This window comes from Gossypium hirsutum, chromosome A13, assembly GCF_007990345.1.
Source record: "Gossypium hirsutum isolate 1008001.06 chromosome A13, Gossypium_hirsutum_v2.1, whole genome shotgun sequence".
Taxonomy (NCBI): Eukaryota; Viridiplantae; Streptophyta; class Magnoliopsida; order Malvales; family Malvaceae; genus Gossypium; species Gossypium hirsutum.
Window position 1 is genome coordinate 107,747,161 of NC_053436.1, and position 20,995 is coordinate 107,768,155.

General features: G+C 29.4%; 1 protein-coding gene across 1 annotated transcript; it reads left to right on the forward strand.

Moving 5' to 3' along the window:
- Positions 1-3,421: 3,421 nt before the first annotated feature.
- LOC121212584 (uclacyanin 1) lies at positions 3,422-5,310 on the forward strand. Its single transcript, XM_041085668.1, has 3 exons — positions 3,422-3,769; positions 3,872-4,297; positions 4,663-5,310. The coding sequence occupies exons 1-3, from the start codon at positions 3,589-3,591 to the stop codon at positions 5,139-5,141; spliced, it is 1,086 nt and encodes a 361-aa protein (XP_040941602.1). The 5' UTR covers positions 3,422-3,588; the 3' UTR covers positions 5,142-5,310.
- Positions 5,311-20,995: the final 15,685 nt, after the last annotated feature.

Below are 20,995 nucleotides of genomic sequence, written 5' to 3' on the forward strand. Positions count from 1 at the left end.
GTACCGGTCAAGTTCCTCTATTATAGCAATTGGATCAAATTAGTACCTTTACGATTAAAGGTATCAATTTAATCCATGTACTTACTAAAAAGAACCAAATAAGGTCAAATTATAACATAATTAACATTTATCGTTAAAAAAAAAAGACAAATTATTTTTCATTTGCAGCTTAACTCCAAACAAAATATTCCATTTATAAAACCAAAAATTAAATGACATTTTTTAAATAGTAAATTTTAAACCCGTTGAAATTTAGACTTATTTGATTCTTCTTAATAATATAAAGACTAAATTGATCTACTTAATAATGGAATGACTAAATTGATCCCATCCCAATAATCGAGAGGCCTGTTAGGTATATTCACACTTCAAATTACCATCCAACTTGTGAACATATGAAAAAGAGAATATACCCAATTTGTATGATTAATATTTTAATGATTCAGCTATCATATTTTATATTTCATTCGTATAGGTCATATTTAACAAATTGATGTGAATTTATATTATGTGAAAAATTTTAATCGTTTAATAAATATTAATATATATAATATTTTAGATTAATATGATAAATATATTGGACTGGTTCAAAATTTTACATACTTAATAAGTACAATTGTATTAATAGATTTAACGATTGAATCATTAAAATATTAATTATACACAAATATACAAAAAAATTATAAAACTAAATAATTTTAAATTAATATAAATCAAACTCTACACATATATATATATATAAGTTTATAGCCAAGTCAACCAGGCAAATCCATGGTTGGTCTACGGTTGAAATTTTAATTCTTTTTCAACTTTTATACAAACTAATAATTTCATGTTAAATTAAAATTGGCGTAATAGTAACTTTATTCATCAATATTTATACATGTGTCAATTTAATATTTAATTTTAAAAATTTAATTCTAAATATTTACATATTATGTAATTTGGTCTTTTTTTTTAATTTTGTTATTCTTTGTGACCATTTAACCTAAAAAGCTAAAGAAAAACAAATCTATAAACTAAATTTGATCAAAAATATACCAAAAATGAAAACACTAAAAAATTAAATATAATAATTTTTATATTTTTTCATTCTTTTAAAATTAACCCTCAATGTCTCAAATAAAACTAAAATTGCAAAAAAAAAAATAAGAGACTAAATTACATAATGTATAAATATTGAGGGTTAAAGTTGCTATTATGCTAATTTAAAAAGTTGCCAAATTATTTTCCCATTCATAATTTAACGGCTGTTGATAGAAAAGAAAATTTCCAGTGACTAGCAATAGAATTTACCCTAAATTAAATGATGAGCTTTCCTCCCAAATTCCATGACCTTTTTTTTCTTCTTTTAACTCTTCAGCGTTTACTTGCAAAGTTCTTAGCCTTTACTCATCAATTCTTTTAATTACATAATGGAAGGAAATATAATTTGTGCTAATTATTTGACTTCATCACTTCAAATCATTATAGTATTGCAATTTACCCCTAAATTATTTTCCACATATAGACTTATTCAAAAAGTAGGGGTGCTCATTCTTTTTACCATAATACTAATTTTAAAACATATTTTACCTAAATTTAATTATATAATTGACTATTCTCTAAATTTCTGAATTTTAATATTAGTTTTAAAAAATGGTTTTACACACACAGAAAAATATTTTAAAAAAATAAATCGAATCGAAATTTTAAACTTAAAAATCTAAACCCGACTCATTTTTCAACTTTAAAATATGCTTATTTATTTCTGCATAGCAATTTATATTATATGAAACTAAATATATAATATTATAACATAAGTTTTAAAAATATATATTAATTGTTTATATTTACAAATTTAATTTTTTTATAAATAATATACATAAATTTAGATGAATTTAAATTAATTATATATAAATAGATAAATTTATACAAAATTTAAATTCATATTTCGTATCAATTCAAATTTTTAGAAATTTATATATATAATATTATTATCATACATGAACTCAGCTCCATCCACAAGCGAAACCTTCTCAATATTTTTCATCTAGAATTTCCATTCTCTTTAAAATTCCACAGGAAACATCCTCACTACACTTTCGTTTACTTTATTCCCACAAAGTCTTTATTCTGTTATTTTCTTTACCTAATAATAATAATAATTTACTTTATATTTTATTTAAATAAGAAAAAGAAAAAAAGTATTAAAGTATAAAGTCTATATAATTGTTTACAATTGGCTGAAGCTGTAAAGTGATTTTAACAAATCAAATAAATAAAATAATAATAAATAGGGGCGTAGCTAAAGTGCTGCTTGGGTTCTCGACTTCCTAAAATTAAAATATTTTTAAATTAATAAAAATACAAGTACACTTTAATCTTCCTTATAAATAATAAAAAATTAATTTAATTTTTAAAAAATTATTAAAATGATAAAATTATATTTTTATTTTAATAAATATTATAATATAATTTCGGTCCACTAATTTTTATTTATTTTTTTATTTCGCTCTTTATAATAATAATTATGTAAAAAAAGTCTTAGGTTTTAGCCAAGACTTCAGGCGGCGAAAAATTATAAAGTCCCAAAACTCTGCGAACTAGCACTACTTTCCAACTAAAATCTACGCGTTCAGTTTGTTGACCAACATTTACACGTGTCCTTCATCTAGCGGTTAATATCCCTTCTAGTTCAAGATGACAACAAAATAATCCAAACCTGTCGGGTTTCAGTTTGACCTTATAAGGATAGGTTTTTACTTTGAAAATTGGGTTTATTGTTTGATTAGATTGGGAATTGATTAGTGCATTTAGTTCAGAAATAAAAATTAAATCGATTATTAATCAAATGGATTGAAATAAATAAAAATTTAACTATTAAATAAATTTTATATATTTATTAATAATCGAATCGATTAAATAAAAAATTAATAATCCGATTAGCTTACTCACGAACCCGATTATTAAAATATTACTTAAAAATAAGGGAAGGACAGGCAGATTTACACTTAAAAGTTGAGTTGGGATCCTGCACAATCTTGTTTTGAAACTTTTGTCAAAAAAACTCCTCTTTTGACTTTAGAGTTCATAAATTTTTTATGCTTCCTTTTACTAAATATTCTAATTTTTATAAAATTTATTCTATTTAATCTTTTAAAATATAATATAATATTTTGTGAGATGGTTAATTTTTTTAATTATAAGGTAAAAATAGAATTAAACATTACAAAATACAAATTTCACCCATAATTTTTAGAGGACTGAATTTAAATACGAAACACTCAAAATTTCAAAATCCCATCTTTTACCAATAATATTAATTCATTGACTTTTAAAAAAAAAAGATTAAAGTTGAATTCAAATGTTAAAATTTTGAAATAAAATAAAATTTGCAACGAAAATCAGAATAAAATATATAAATCGGATTGTATGTAACGCGGCCTCATTGCTATTAGTCTACTCGCTCTACTTACAGAGTATTTGCCTACAAATATTAGAGCAAAAATAAAAATAAAACAGGGTCTGAAAAAAACAGAGTAAGTGAAAAACAGGGGCGACCAGAAAAATACTAAGAACACAAGACAAAAGAAAATAGCAAATAACATGGGAAGAAGATTGAACACAATGTTTCTTGTAACTGTCGCTATTGCAGCTTTGGTACAAAGCTCGTTAGCACAAAGGGATTACGTTGTTGGGGATGCTTTAGGTTGGGTTATTCCACCAGGTCCCTCTGTTTACACCACTTGGGCCGCCAACAAGACTTTCACAGCCGGCGACACTCTCGGTAAAGTCACTTTTTTCCTCTGTTTTTTAAAAAAAAATAATTTTGAGCGATCAAAAGGCTGAAATAAATGATGGGTTTTTTGTGTGTGTGATTTTTGGGCAGTTTTTAATTTCCTTAATGGATCGCACGATGTGGCGAAGGTGACGAAGGCTAATTTCGATTCTTGTAATGGTGGGAACGCGCTTCTTTTACTTACGAATAGTCCTGCCAATGTTACACTCAATGAGACCGGGAGTCATTATTTTATCTGTGGGTTTTCCGGCCATTGTGGTGCTGGGCAAAAACTGGCGGTAAATGTTAGTGCTGCGGGTTCGTCTCCGGCTCCTCAGCCGTCAGCCGCTCCCCCTCGGGGTTCTTCTCCGGCTCCTTTGCCGTCTTCACCTTCTCCGGCGCCTGTCTCAGGGCCAACTCGTTCTCCGACTACTTACACTGTTGGAGATAACTTGGGTTGGACTGTTCCTACAAGTGGTGCTTCAATGTACCAAACATGGGCTAATGGCAAAAACTTCATGATTGGGGACATTTTAGGTAAGGATTTTAGAGTTACTATTGGGTTTCGGATTTGATTTTTTGTGTAGAGATAGAATAGAACTTGTTGTCTTTTAAGTCCTACTTGACTCGATGTTGAATTTAGTCAAGGTTTCTCAATTAGATTAGATCAATCAATTGGTATATTGGTTTGTTGAAAAGAGTTTTATCCCACAAATTAGTATGAATCAATTAAACCGAATTAGTTAAACTGGACCAATTGGTAGTCTCATCGGTCACCACTGTTCCGGTTATAGAATCATTGAATTTAGTTGAAATCTGGCGAGACTTTTGAACTTGAACAAAACAACTGAAATTGCATGTCCTTTTTGAGAAATTAAACCATTTTAATCTCAATTATGCAGTTTTCAATTATGTCACTGGAACACACAACGTAGCCGAGGTCACAAGAGCAGCTTATCAACCATGTAATACAAGCAACCTACTTTCAAACTTCACCACCGGTCCGACAAGAATCACTCTTCGAACCGCCGGCGAGCATTTCTATATCTGCGCCGTCCCCGGTCACTGCGCCGCCGGTCAAAAACTGGCCATCAACGTCACTGGTAGCTCAACAGCAACCCCACCGTCATCTTCCTCCCCTTCACCTTCACCTTCACCATCACCATCACCATCGACGGCAACACCACCATCCTCTTCCTCACCATCACCTTCAACGGCGACACCCCCTTCCTCCACAGCCACTCCCACTAACCCTTCGACGCCATCTCCCGCTGGAGATAATAACAACACCCCATCGACGCCAGGCAACTCAGCAACTTCTTTGAGTGTTGCAGGTCTCACAGCTACTTTGCCGTGTCTCATTGTAGCTTTCTTAATGTGATTAAAAAACTAGGATTAGTGTCAAACTGAGGGCATTCATTGTTCTTTGCCATATAAATTTTAGGTTTGAGATTTTTTATTTGCAATAAAAAATTTGTACGTGTCACAATTACATAAAATTTTAAGATTTTGAAACTATAATCTTACCATTTAAATAATTTCTTTACTGACTCTTACGGTCTATTTTTTTATAAATTTTATTATCACAAATACGATATATTCACAAACATAAATATATGTCAAAGCAATCATAACATAAAATCAAATCATCATAATACATAACAAAAAAAAAAAACTCCGATAAACAAAATTAAAATCCACACATCACAATTATGATATCTCGTCGGGTTTTAAATAAGAAGAAAATAGCCGAAAGGTCCTTTTACTAGCATTTATGGTGTAAGATTAGTTACATTTTAGGTTACCTAAAACCTTTAGAAATTACATGGTCTAAGATTAGTTAAATTCTTTTATATGCTATTTAATATATTTAGGGTTTTTTTATATTTTATTTGTCATGATTAATGTATTTGTATATAAATTTTAAGATATTCATATATCACTATAAATAACAAGATCGAAAATTTTGGCCCCAAAAAGAGAAAATAACAAAAAAAAAGGGATTAAAAGAGAAAATAATTTTTCGATAACGTAATAAAATTTATGCCGTGATTAAAGGGGTCAACCCCAAGATTACGTGAGCTTAATTGCTTGATTTGCACGCTATTAAAATTTTAAATTAATTTCCTTCCAACTTTGATTTTAATTACCTTTTCTATATATTTCACTCACAATATTTAATACTAATAATTAATTATTAATAAAATTACAACCCTAAAATCTAAATTGGAGACCTAAACTTAAAACCCTCATATCCAAAATACTAAATCTGAGAGTTATTAATATTTTTTTATAATAGTTATGATTAATGTTTAATTATGTTTAAACAAATTAAAATATTAATATTTATTTATTAGTCCTCCATATTATTTGTTTAATTTAATGATGACTTGTCGTATTATTATTTATTATAGGTGCATAATATTTACGCATCGTCATTGCATTCTTAAAAATTAACATGCAAAATGATCACTTAATTATTTGATATTTATTAAAAAGATAAAAGATACCAAAAATAATAAGAAAATTATTAAATACAATCGGAAATTAAAATATTGTGAAAATAGGAAAGTTTCTTTATAGTTTTAGTATTTAATGACATGATCTAACACAAATTGCAAAATTTAAAACAAATTAAAATATATCTTTTTATAAATTTAATATATTTTATTTTATGATATTTTTAATTTTTATATATTTTTTTACAAATATGATTATATTTATAACTCATTGTATTTTTTAAATTTTTTTAATAATATTATTCTTCATTTAAAATTAATTTTTTTCATTAAAAAAATACTTATAAAAGATTAAGCAATTGAATGAAAATGTCATTACTAGACGTGTTTGGCTGACGGAGTGTAATTACATCAGAATTCCCTATGTCATGTATGATGGTACAAATTGTAATTACACAATTATATAATTTATATTTTCAAAAAACATTAATTGCTAAAAAAATTATTAGTATGATAAAAATAATTTCTAAGCCAGTAATAAAAATTAAAATAAAATCATAATATATGTTATGTTAGTCTAAAAAAAGTAGTTGATAACACGATTATTAATAATAATAGTAAGAAAAATAAACATAATATACAATTTTATCTAATTGTTCTAATGCATATTTGTTAGGTTATTCTCTATTTAATATTTAATTTATGTTATTTATCATCATTTGTTGATCCTTAACCGAATTCATTAGCATCTGAATTTGAATCTACTTCATTAAGATTATCAAGATCTCTTTCTTCCATGTACTCTACGAAGTATGAATCATTTCAATTCCACCTATGATTGAAGTTATGAAATATACAACATGCTAATACAATCGAATTTTGTTTTTTTATGCTATATTAAGGTGTTGTTAATACAATAAATATTTTTTTATAACAACAAATATCTTTTCAACCACATTTCGAAACCTTTAATGTCTCAAATTAAAAAAATTTTGAGTTGTCTATAGTATTTGTGTCCGACATCATTCTCTCAAATGATATCATACCTCACGATATGTTGCAATAAAACTTTTTCTATTTGCATAATTGATAATTACTTGATAATTTTTGAGTTTACAGTCCGAATAGTCTATAGTTTTAATTATATAAACTTAATTTTGAGAAAAAACTTATGACAAGTTTTATTTCCTTTTATAATATGTAAATTAAGTAAAAATAGAATAAAATTTATAATATGTAATAATTTATATATAAAGTGTCCAAAATTTTCATAACACTTAATATAAATAATATAATTTTTTGCCACAATTAAAAAAAGTTAATTTTTATAAATAAGTTAAGATAATAAAAAAGTACAACATTTTTAATAAATATATTATTTTTATGATATATTACATTTGAGTCAGTTATATCTTTTTAAAATTAAATATATTATAACACTTTTACAATATGTAAATAATTTTTATAATAAATTTTTACGATAATTTTAGAAAGTTTTTAGGATTTAAATAATATAATTTTTGTCATAAGTTTATAAAATTATTTTTGTAATATAAATTTTTAAAATTTATAATATAATTTTTTTTTGTCTTAAGAATTGAAAAGTATAATTGAAGTGCTCCAATTAAGCCTAGATCAATTAGACCCACTGATACAAGTAACTCATCCCAATTCAAAGGCTACAATAGAGATGAGTTTAGTTTCCCTCAAGGCCCAATTACGAGATCCAAATCCAAACAGATAAAGTCAAAACTCAACTTAGTGGTTCAAGACTTTATTACGAAAAAAAATTCGAGAAGAAGAGTTGAAGTTTCAAGACAATAAATTCTGGAGTAATGATGAATTAGAAGAGACTAATTATGTTCATGGGCCTAAACTCTCAATCTATGATGACAAGCCCATGTGGAAAATGCTAACAAGTTTAAGCATTTCACTTCAAGAACCCCAATTGATCTTACAAGCTTAGACGTTTCATATTGGGTTTAAGTTTTAGGCTTAATTTTTATTATATATGAGCACAATATTTTATTTATTAGCTCTTATTATTTTATTATTATTTTATTCCAAATTTTTTTATAATTATTAAGTATTTTAAGTTATTTAGGAATTTTATGTTAACAAGAAAGTTTAGTTTAAAACTACTTCTTGTTTAGATTAAATTAGAGTTCTAGTATATTTAGAAGTTTTATTTAGATTTATTTCTCTAGCCTATATATAGGCCTTTGCATTGTACACAATGGAGACATTTCATTATTATCCTATTTCTCTTTTGAGTTAATAAATTTTCTCTGAGTTTTTCTTTTCAAGAATTTCTCTTGAGTTTCTTTCAGAAGAGTTTTAACAAATTTTTTAGATTGTGGGGATCATCTTCAAACTTTTTCTTGCCAAGGTTTTTATCTTGGAGGAAAATTAGAGTCGCTTGAAGGGGGTTGTGGATTTTTCGTGTTTCTAAGGCTTCTTAGGACTTCTACACGCCACGTTCTATCTTTCCATTTATCTTTTTTATTCACTTCCTTAATATTTGATTTATTATTTTATTTTAGTTATTTGTTTTAATTGTTTTATCTAACTTGGATTTAATTTCGTTTCAGGTTGTATAAAAAATCCAAGTTTCTTTCCTAACGTCTAGAGCCCTAAGTCAAATCCGCGACTTTGACAAACTTTACGATCCGTTTTCGTGTTCATCCTTCTCACCCTTTATCATTTACCCACTAATTATAATAGTTATCCAAACATGCCACCATCATATAATTACAAGCAATTAGCCCGAAATACTTTGCCACCCTTGTATAATTACAAACAATTATCCCCAAATGCAATTACTAGATGGATTTCCAAACACTCATTAAATGTACATACTCTCATGTATTTTTCATTTAAAATTACTAAAATCAAATAAAAAAATTTAGTTTTTAGGAACGACACCGTCTCAGCTTCCATAAGTGAAAAGATTTACCTATGATAATCTCGCTGTCAAAAAGATTTTAAAGTTCAACTCAATTACACTCATAAATCTTAATCAACATAGGAGAGTAGAATACCATTTCATCTCCAACGATCTCCGCTTTTTTCGTATTTATCTGTTTGTCGAGTTCCCAAATTCAAATGACTCCCGGTCATGGTGGACTTTCTTCATTGCCAGTCACTGTTGCATTGCTTTCGTCAAAAAATGCCCATACCATATCAAACTTGAACCAGTGGAACTTGAACTAATGGAAGCTTTGTCAATAGTTTTATTCAACCAAAATTTGCATGTCAACAATTTTAGTTGTGTTCACAACAACGTAGCATCACGATGATGTTGGGCATAACCTTAAACACCATTGTAGCAACCCAATTTTGCCCAGCCCACCATAAATAAAAAAAAGCGAAAAATAAATAAAAGTCCATTTACAAAATATGCTAGCCTAAATTACAAACCCAAATATAAACAAAACCCTAAAGGCACAAATAACCCAAAGCCCACAACCTAAACTCATTCATAAAACTAAAAAAAAACCTAGACCCTTTGAGCCGCTGCTCCTTGCCACCTCAGTGGGCATTTTGCCCAAAGACATCCTTGCCCCGAGGTATGCCGTTCTGCCATTGTTTCACTAAAATGGCTAAGGAGCGACTCCCATCACTGCTGTTGACCCCCCAAATACCTGCAAAGAAAAGAAACAGAGAGTAGAAATGACAAAGAAAAAAGAAAAATAAAGGATTTTGTAATATATGGCTATAAAAGCCATAACAATCGCATATAAACTTTATATAAAAAATACGAAGAACAAAAAAAAATTAAAAAGAAAAATTCTTTTATTTGTTTTTTTATTTTGAAAAAATAATAAATAAAAAGATAAAAAAATTATTTTTTTACCTGAGTCGTTTCACCTCCCTCCGTCGTCAGAGGTCCTTCTGACATTGAAAACCCTAGAACCCTTTTGGGTCTGGCCTGAGCTTCAACGGAATAAGGTGGGAAAGGCGCATCGGCTAGGTAAAAGGGCCGAAAGTTTCATTTTCTTTTTGGCGAATGGAGGGCTTTGCCATCAGATCTGGCTAAAAAGGCTCGTTTTTATGTAACTCCAGCCACCGGAGGTGACGGTCGCCGATGACTGGTAGCAACGGTGGGCTTCCGAAGGCTCCGTGGCTGGACCCAGGGCGTGTTTCAGAGAAAAAATGGGAAAGAAGAATTTAAAAAAAAAAATCACAGTTGAAATGATTTTTTTTTCTAAAAATTTTTAACTTGTATAGGGCTTCGGTATGACGTCGTTTTAACCTGGCTTCTGAAGCCCATGTGATTTTGGATTTTGGATTTTTTTTTCCTTTTTGGTCTCTCTTGGAACGGTGCATAGGTCTGAGAATAATTTTCCATTTGATCCTTGCTCCTTTTCGTGCGTTTGATTTTGTCCCTTATTCTGCTTTATTAGTTTATTTATTACAATTTATCCTCTTGATTTCATTTAAATTTCGATTCAATCCTTTATTTATTTAATTTCAACCATTTATGAGCTATTTTTTTTATTATTTTATTACTTCTTTACCTTTTTTTATATATTTAAAATTTTATATTGTTTTGTATTTCCTTTTATTTGTGCATTTTTTAAACCCACATTGTTATTATTCTTAGTATTATTATTTTTTTATCGTTCATGTTAATATTATGTTGATAACTATGACATGATTACCACTATTATTATTGTAAATAGGTTTATTTTTATTATAATTCACAAGCATAACTTCTTTATTTTCTTATTCCGTTTATTTATTTATTTATCATCTTGATATTATTATTTCATTCTCTCTACACTCTACCATTTTACCTTATTTTGCTAATCACTATGCTATCACGTTAAATTCTAGTTATCCATTTTTACACCATGCCTAAATAAATTAAATATATATAATTTAAAATTTTACATTTGTTTTATCTAAAGAATAGAAAATAGTTAAATTGAGGCAATGTTCATTATTTTTGGAATTCGAGGAGTTGTACTTCTTACTTACGGAGTATGGCATCTTCCTAAAACTGAAGTAATTGAATATCCTATTTAAAATAACAAAAAAAAGATTTAGGTAACGATCAAATGACGATTATTCTGGTTTTTGAGAATTAGAGGCATCGTGTCCTAACTCACGTGGCATGATCCTTCTTCTCGATTAACTTTGAGTAAGACATTTTCTATTAAATTTAATTGCGTAAAGTCTTAATACAAAAAGGGATTGTGTTTTAAATTTTTTATTCTAGACACTAAGACATTGAGTAATCAACTAGATACCAATTTTGGGTGGCACGATGGTGCTAATCATTCCTTGTGCGTAACCGATTTCTGAACCTATTTCTTGGATTTGGTAGACCAAAAATTATTATTTTAGTAAATTAAACCTTTTATGTAACACCCCTAACCCGTCTCCGTCGCCGAATCAGGGTTACGAGGCATTACGAAACCAAGCTCACATAAACATAACTTTAATATCTAATTCCAAATGCAAGTCCAATTCATGAACATATATAATCAAATTCAAGCATGGAAGTTAAACTCTTTTCGCATTGCTATTTACACAATAGGATTCAAAATTATCCAAAACATTATCAAGCCTATACATGCCATAAGATCGAGTTCAAATATTTAACAAAATACCAAAAGAAGTCGATAGTGTGATGGGCGGTGCTGATGATCCCCGAGCTCGTAACGCGTCTCCAAAAAAAAATCTATAAAAACGAATGAACGAAAGCAAACAAAGTAAGCTTTTATAGCTTAGTAAGTCTACAGCATATCTATAATACATATAAAAGAATCATATAATTCTTTAAGTAAATTTATTGAAATTACAATCATCAAATATGATTACTAATCAAACACTACTTTATTGAGTCATTTTGTTTAAGTCTAAAAGGATGTATATTTATCTAATACACATAAACGGACAAATGTATATACATTATATGCATATAATCAAGTTACTAGCATAATCCTTAACAGCATATACTGATTTCTAGAGTACTTATTGTTCGCACTTCATCGAATCCATTTAAATACAACTATTCAACTACATATATCAAAAGCCAAATTTTTATGCTTATCATCCATAAATGCCGAATGCACATATGCACCTATACCCATCTATGCCGAATGCATAGATACATACACTTATTTTCACCTATGCCGAATGCATACACATAAATATATCCACCTATGCCGAATGCAACATATATATATATACATATCTATTAATTGCTTAGACCAAATATATGTATATATATATGCTCATCAAGTTAATATGACTAAAATCATGTGATTGAACATTTATGTATACATCGATTTCATATAATCAAAATCATAGAGGTATCAATTGTATATTATCACATGCTTTAAACGGATTCACCGGCATTTAGCCTGCTAGGTTTTAAAACCTGATTCAATACACCGGCTCTTAGCCTGCTAGACTTATAGTCCGAAATGTGTCACCGGCATTAAGCCTGCTAGACTTATAGTCTGAAATGTGTCACCGGCATTAAGCCTGCTAGACTTATAGTCTGAATTATGTCACTAACGATAAACCGAATGATACTGAGCTTTAACAAAAGAATCTCAATTCATAGGAGTTGTATATCATAATGGTATATAGAATTCATATAAAAATTCAGCTCAATAATTTATAAACTATATCCTTAACCCACATCGGTATAAAAAGTTCAGTCATCAAATTCAACTCAATATCTAAATTATACATCCGAATATATATATATATATATATATAACTTAACACATTGAAGCATACTATTAATATCGTACTTTCGAACACATTAAGATAATCCAAGCTAATAATTTCATCTCTTCAACCCCGTTCAAGAACCTTTACAAGAACATACATACCTAATCGAATCTCCCTTTTTCATATATAAGTTTCATACTTAAATTTATCACAAGAACATATACATGCATAGTTGCATAGTCGAACCCCTTATAAACTTGTATAAATGGCATACCTAAGTTCAATACGAGAACATATAGATGTAGATTTGCATAATATATATATATTTCACTCATACTTTTAATTATTTCAACTATCATATTTTTAATTATAATTCATCCAAAAACAGCTCATATACTTATTTATATACTGATTTTATGACATTAAATAGCTAATAGACTTACCTCGGATATCAGCAAACACGATCGAGTATTCGATTATCTTCGACTTCCCCCGATCCAAATTCGTTTTCTTCGTTCCTTGATCTAAACATAGTCAAATTTAACCTTTTTATTCATCAAAACATTCATTTGAGTCCAACAATACATAAATGGGAAAATTACCATTTTGCCCCTAACATTTTACACTTTTTGCAATTTAGTCCTTTTTGCACAAAACACAAAATACACAAAATTTGCCCATAACACACAAGGGCCGAATATTCATGGTTCTCATACAAGTCCACACATTGCATTTATTTCACATTTTAGTCCCTCAAAAATTTATTTTCACAATTTAGCCCTAAATACTCAAATTCATCAAAAATACCAATACAAAACATGTTAATCTAAGACATATCTTCCATTATTCATCATCAAACATCCCAAAACACAAATATTCATCAATGGCATAATTCAAAATATTCATCAATTCACAAAATTAAGACATGGGTTTTGAAGTATTCAAAGCAACGATCTCAAAAACGTAAAAATCATCAAAAACCGAACAAAAACTAACCTTGAATTAAGCTTCAAAAGATGGCCGAACCTAGCTTAGGTTTCTTTCTTTTTCTTTTCTCTAGTTTCGGTCAAAATAAGATGAAAAATGTGGCTTTTAATTTGTTTGTCTTTTAATATATTAACATTATAATATAATATATTATTATAACCTTTATACATAATATAAAAACTATAATTTATAAGCATAATGCGATCCACTATCTTGAATAATGGCCTAATTTCCTATTAAGGACTTCACATTATAAAGACATTAGCAAGTTAGCACTTTACACATTAATTAGTCAATTTCACATTTTATGCGATTAAGTCCTTTTATTAAATTAAGCACACAAACAATAAAATTAATTCACGAAATTTTCACACATGTAAATTAACATATAATAAACACATGAAATAATATTAAAATATTTTTTTAACTCGGACTTGTGGTCCCGAAACCACTATGTCCAATTAGAGTCAAAATCGGGCTGTTACATTTTATTAAAATAATTTAATTACGAGGTGATTCGATCACACCTCATAAAAATGATTTGTGGTTACTCCATTTTCGTTTTTTAAAATAAAAGTCGATTTCTAAAAAAAAAGTTTTGACCGCTTGAGGACTCTACTGGGGACAAAATAAGAGAGTTAAGCTGCGAGTTGATTACTTTTTGTCGAAAGTTAATAATTTGGTTTAAGTTAACGATCCCTAAATTGCATTTCATCTTTCATGTTTTGTCTTTGATATCTCGAGTTACATAGCGATCTAGTAGATTTGTTTTATTGGTTTAAGAGTTTCTCTTTGTATGTTTTCACATATATTGCATTGCATAATTGTTCCATTTTACCCTCTTTCAGTGGGAGTGAGAAGATATTCCTTCGTGAGGTATTCACCTTCATATAAGATAGTGGATCACTTTCAGGTACATCCGTACCTATTTTTTCGTGAGATATTCACCTCCGTATAGTCATAGGGAAATTTATTCCCTTGAACCGAACTTGGTCCATATGAGTCTATAATGAGTGAAAATTAATGAATCTGTTGGTTCAAGTACCTTTACTTTAGAACCGAACCACAAATAATTAGCTCTAAGAACCTACCTTAGGTAGAACCATACCAAACCCCTAGTGGTCACCCGAATAGATGTTTTATTTATTATTTCTTGCTTTATATTCTAGCTTTATATGAAATGTACTGACTTGTTTCGGCTGTGACTCCATTGCATTTTCGTCATAGAAAAATTTATTGATTTGCGCTCAATTGTTAAATAGAAAGCTTGTCATGAAAAAAGAATTTCTTGATAAAGTGGAAGATAATGTGGCCGTACAAATATGGTCCAAGAAGACACAACAAGAGGAGGGCGATAGCCTGACGGAGGGATCTATGTCATAACTAGGGGACTTCACTCATATTAGTGTAACTCAAAATAATCTCCAAGAATTAAAAGAAATATGGGATCAATGGGATGACGAAACTAAGCAATTATTCTACCATGACTATTGTGATTTTCTTTATTTACTCGATGTCAAAGTGGATAAGCGCTTATTCCGAACTCTTGCCCAGTATTAGAATCCTACCTATAACTGCTTTACTTTTGGGAAGATAGACTTGGTGCCTATCGTAGAAGAGTACACAACTTTACCCCGTTGCCCGAGGATCTAAGCTGACAAAGCTTATTTTAGAGCCGTTAACGTCCCGACTTTCTTAAAGAGGCTAATATGCATAACTAAGATGAGCGAGCAATAGGTCGCGGCCCAAATTGAATAAAAGGAAGATAGTAAATGCATCCTTTAGAAAAGTTTTACAGGATTTGATCTTGGCACATCCAGATACGAAGAAAAGTGTCAACGTTTTCGCCTTAAGTATTTACGAGTTGGTCATATTTCCCAAAGCATTAGAACACATATGTAATGACCCGAATTACCGTTACTGAAAAAGTGTATTTTTGGGTCTCCGTTTCTGAAAAATGGATTAGTAAATATTTATTAAAAATATTTACGAAGTTAATCAAGTGGTCAATTAGAGTTTAATTAAGTGAACTAGCTTAAATTAAGGATAATTGGATAAAATGATTAAATTGAATGAAGTGTGAAAGTTTAATTATAGAATAAAGAAAATTGAAAGGACTAAATAAGTAAATAAGCCAAAAAGAATGCTAAGTATATGGCAAAAATAAAATACAAGTGTAATAAATATAATACACACATTTGTAATACATGTATTTATTTGTTTATTATTTAAGTAAATATTAGTGTATTTATTATTATTAAATTAATATTATATGATAAATAAATAAAAGTAAGACAAATGTGTGGTAATGATTGGGTACAAGTGTATTAATAAAAAAAAATACATACACTTGTAATGCTTGTATTTAAGTATTAAAAGATATTTATTAATTATAAAATATATTTATTAATTAAATAATTATATTATAAGATTTTATATGATAAATATATTAGATAATGACAAATGTATGGTTATAAATGAATACAAATGTACTAATAATATACACATGAATAAATAAATAATACTTATTATTTAAATAATAAATACATGTGTGTATATATATAAAAGGAAATAAAGAAAAAAAAAAGAATAGAAATAGAAACAGAATAGGCAAAACGAAAAGCAGGGAAAGAAAGAAAGAAGAAAGGGAAAATTCAAGGTTTGAAGCTTGAGATTTAAATAGGTATGTCAATTTAGCCCTTTTTACTTAATTTTAATGTTTTAGAAACTTTAGAACAAGGTTTTGATGAAATTAAGTTGATTTATTGTAAGATAGTTGATTATAAGACATTGTTCTTATTGAACAAAAAAGATGAATTAAGGGATAAATTGATAGAAATTCAAGTTAGAAATGAAATAAGGATTGAATTGTAAAGTGATTCATAAGTTTTATGCTTTAAGGACTAAATTGAAAGAATTTCGAAATTATGGTTTTATGATGAAAAATAGATAATTATGTGTAAGTTTGGTTAAAAATTGAGTAGAAGCAAAGTATGAATTAATATAGAAAAGTAAGTGAATTTAGTTAGGATTAAATTGAAATTAAAAGTAGAAAATCAACATTTTGCACTAAGACTATTTTGGACAGCAGCAGTAGTTTAAGTTTGAAAAATCACAAAAAATTGTAGAAATTGAATTAGAGGATGAATAAAATATGGAATTAAATCTTATTGAGTCTAGTTTCTTATGAAAGAAACTATATAAGCAATTGAATTGTAAATTATGAGATATAATAACTTTTGTGAGACAATGTCAGAATGATTTCGAGTTCCCCTATTCTGACTTTGGAAAATCATAAAAAATTGGATAAAAATAATTAGGGGCTTAAATTTATATGTTTAGAATCCTGAATGAGTCTATTTTCAAGAGAAACAAACGAAGACATCATTTGAATCCTGTACAAGAAGATAATTAATTTTTAGTGAAGAAGGGTCGGAATTGTCAGACAGCAGAACAGGGGAGACTTTAATGAATAAACTGTATTAATTGGCCCAACCAAAAATTATGAAATTTTTATGGTAAGAAGGTATAAGAGTCTAGTTTCAGGGAAAATTATAGGATCTTAATTTGGAGTTCTGTAGCTCAAGATAAAAATAATTTAGTGACTATGACACAGATGGACAGCTTGAATATTCACATAAGTAGATAGTGAAAATTATGGATAATGTTACCTACAAGTGTTGTTTATACCAAGGATGTGGAATGGAGAGGAGGAGGAGGAAAAATATGTATGAATATTTAGCTAGCATGGCTAATTTGTATGTTTTTGGCTCAAGGACTAAATTGAATAAAAGTAAAAATTTATGGGTAATTTTGTAAAAATGTCGAAAATGACTAAATTGAAAGGAATGAATTGTTTTATTATCTGAATTAATATATGCAATGAAATTATCAATTTAAGATTGGGTGAAATTTGGGAAAATGGTAAATTACCAATATGCCCCTAAATCTTGGTATTTCTGCAATTTAGTCAGGTAGGTTCGTATATCCTGAATGAGCATTGTAAATATGACAATTTAAGTATTGTATCGTATTTTATATGATATTTTGAATTGAATATATGAAAAGGATGTTACATGAAACATGAAAATGAATATTAAATAATAAAAATTAATTGAAATTATTCTGAAAATCTCGGTAATGCCTCGTATCCTATCCCTGTCTCAGGTACGGGTATGGGGTATTACAACATAGATGATGTAATTTCAGATCTATTTAACTAATTTAACAAAATGGTCACGCCCGTCCCAACAATTTTGGCTGAAACTTTTAAATTTTTAAGTACGTGCCGAAGAGCAAGTGAATGAAGATTTATCAAGTGTGCACAACTTTTGTTAGCCTAGTTCCATAGCCACTTTTGGAAGGTAGAAAATGTTTCTTATCGAGTGTCCTCCGAAAACTACTCTCCATTGAAAGAATTTGTGGCTATTCCAAGACAAGACATTTCTGAAGAAAAGTGGATGACAATTCTTTAAAGTCTTCAACACAAAAACGTTAAATGGAGGGCCCATTAGATTATCCCTGATGAAATTTTGTACCGATGTGGAAATTTCGACTGGGTCCCTCTACTCTGGATATGGGGAGCTTTAGATATATCCCACTACTTGTATTGAAACAGTATAAGTCGGGGAAGTTTATACCAGTAACACAAGGGTTGGCTCAATGTGAGTTTGCGTACAAATGTGATAATTACAAAAAGAAGGTCCATGAAATATCGAACGCTTGGAACCAAACTCACAAAACGAAAAGATTTGCAGCATATCCCATTACGGCCCCTAAATATGATTGGTGGTGAGGTAAACAAATCAATGAAAAGTCCTTTCATAAAGTCAAGAAAACGTAACATTTTCATTTTGGCTTTTTTAACAAATACCTTTTTAGAGCATCTTCTTAGGTTCGAGTCTCTTGAAATTTCTTTTCCCACTGATAAGCTCTAACCTTTTCTTCTTGGATTTCTTGATGCCATTGTTTTGATGTTTTACCCAATCAGGCAATCCTCATTAACAGACGCAGAATCTTCCTCAGCCTTGTTCTTTCATTTTCTTAATTTCTCAGCTTTTAATTTTTGGATGGTGACATCTAACCTTAGCTGGATCTTTTCTTCTTCCAACCTTTCTATCTTTTTCCCTGGCTTCGAAATATTTTTTTTAAGTCTTACTTCACAATCTCTAACTCAGATGAGATCACTTGCAACTGTTCTTTTATTGGCCGAGTGTTTTCTTAACTTTATGAAGGGACATTGTCATTGATTCATTTACCCTACCACCAATCATATTCAAGGGTTGTCATGGGATCTGTGGTAAATCTTTTCACAAACTTTTTTTTGTAATTATCACCTTTGTACGTAAACTCACATTGAGCCAACCCTTCTTTGCCGGTATAAACTACTTCGACCTATATTGCCTTAATATAAGTAGAGGGGCATATCCAACAGCTCCCCATATCCCGAGTAGAGGAACCCAGTCAAAGTCTCTATATCGGTACAAAATTTCATCAGGGATCATCCAATCGGCCATCCATTCAACTTCTTCATCTTGGAGACTCTAAAGAATTACCATCTACTTTTCTTTAGAAATGTTGTCTCGTCTTGGAATAGCCACTAATTCTTTTAATGGAAAGTAGTTTATAGAAAACACTCAATAAGAAACCTTTTTTACCTTCCAAAAGTGGTTATGGAACTAGGCTAACAAGAGTTGTACAGATCGATAAATCTTCATTCACCTGCTCTTCAACATGCACTTAAAGATCTGAAAGTTTTAGATTGTTGAACGGGTTTAACCCTTTTGTTAAACCGGTCAAATAGATATGAAACTGCATTATCTATTTGTCCTAGTGTTTTGAGGAAGATGACCAACCCATAAATACTTAAAGCAAAGATGTCAACTCTTTTCTTTGTATCTGGATGTGCCAAGATCAAATCCTGCAAACTTTTCCAAGGGATGCATTTACTATCTCCCTTTTTTTTAATCCGGGTCGCGACCCATTACTCGTTCATCCCAGTTATGCTTATTAGCCTCTTTAAGAAAGTCGACACGTTGGCAACTCTAGAATAAACTTTGTCGACTTAGATTCTCGGGTAACGTAGTAGAGTTGTGTACTTTTCTACGGTTGGCACCAAGTCTATCTTCTCAAAAGTGAAGCAGCTATAGGCAAGATTCCAATACTGGGTAAGATCTCGGAATAAGCACTTATCAATTTGACATCGAGTAAATAAGGCAAATCACCATTTTCACGGTAGAATAACTGCTTGGTTTCATCATCCAATTGGTCTCATATTTTTTCAACTCTTAAAGATTATTCTGAGTTACATTGATGTAAGCGAAATCTCATAGTTCTAACATATATTCCTTCGTTAGGCTGTCACCCTTCTCTTGTTGTGTCTTCTCAGACCATATTTGTACGGTTACATTGTTTTTTATTTTATCAAGAAATTATTTTTCCATGACAATCTCTTTATTTAACAACTGAACGTAAATCAATAACCTTTTTTATGATGAAAATGTAATGCAATTACAACCAAAACACAACGAAATAAGTTAGTACATTTCATACAAAGCTAGAATACAAAGTAAGAAATAATAAATAAAACATCAATTCGGGTAACCACTAGGGGTTTGGTATGCTTATACCTAAGGTAGGTTCTTAGAGCTTATTATATATGGTTTGGTTCTAACATAAGGGTACCTAAACCGGCAGATTCCTCAATCGTCCCCCATTATAGGCTCATACGGACCAAGTTTGGTTCAACGGAATACATTTCCCTATGGCTATACGAATGTGAAGACCTCATGGTGACATAAGTATGGATGTGTCCCCAAAGCGATCCACTATCATATATGAAGGTGAATACCTCACGAAGAAATATCTTCACTCTTACTTAAAGAGGGTAAAATGGAACGAATATGCAATGCAGTATATGTGAAAACATACAAAGAGAAACTCTCAAGCCAATAAAATAGATGTACTAGATCGCTATGTAACTCGAGATATCAAAGACGAAACATGAAGGATGAAACGCAATTAAGGGATCATTAACTTAAACCAAATTATCAACTTTCAACAAAAAGTAATCAACTTGCAGCTTAACTCTTTTATT

Excerpts from the sequence above, each read along its gene's own strand:
- LOC121212584 (XM_041085668.1), top strand. The coding sequence starts at position 3,589 with ATGGGAAGAAGATTGAACACAATGTTTCTTGTAACTGTCGCTATTGCA. Across the intron at positions 3,770-3,871 it reads CACAGCCGGCGACACTCTCG|TTTTTAATTTCCTTAATGGA; the intron begins GTAAAGTCACTT and ends ATTTTTGGGCAG. Across the intron at positions 4,298-4,662 it reads CATGATTGGGGACATTTTAG|TTTTCAATTATGTCACTGGA; the intron begins GTAAGGATTTTA and ends TCAATTATGCAG.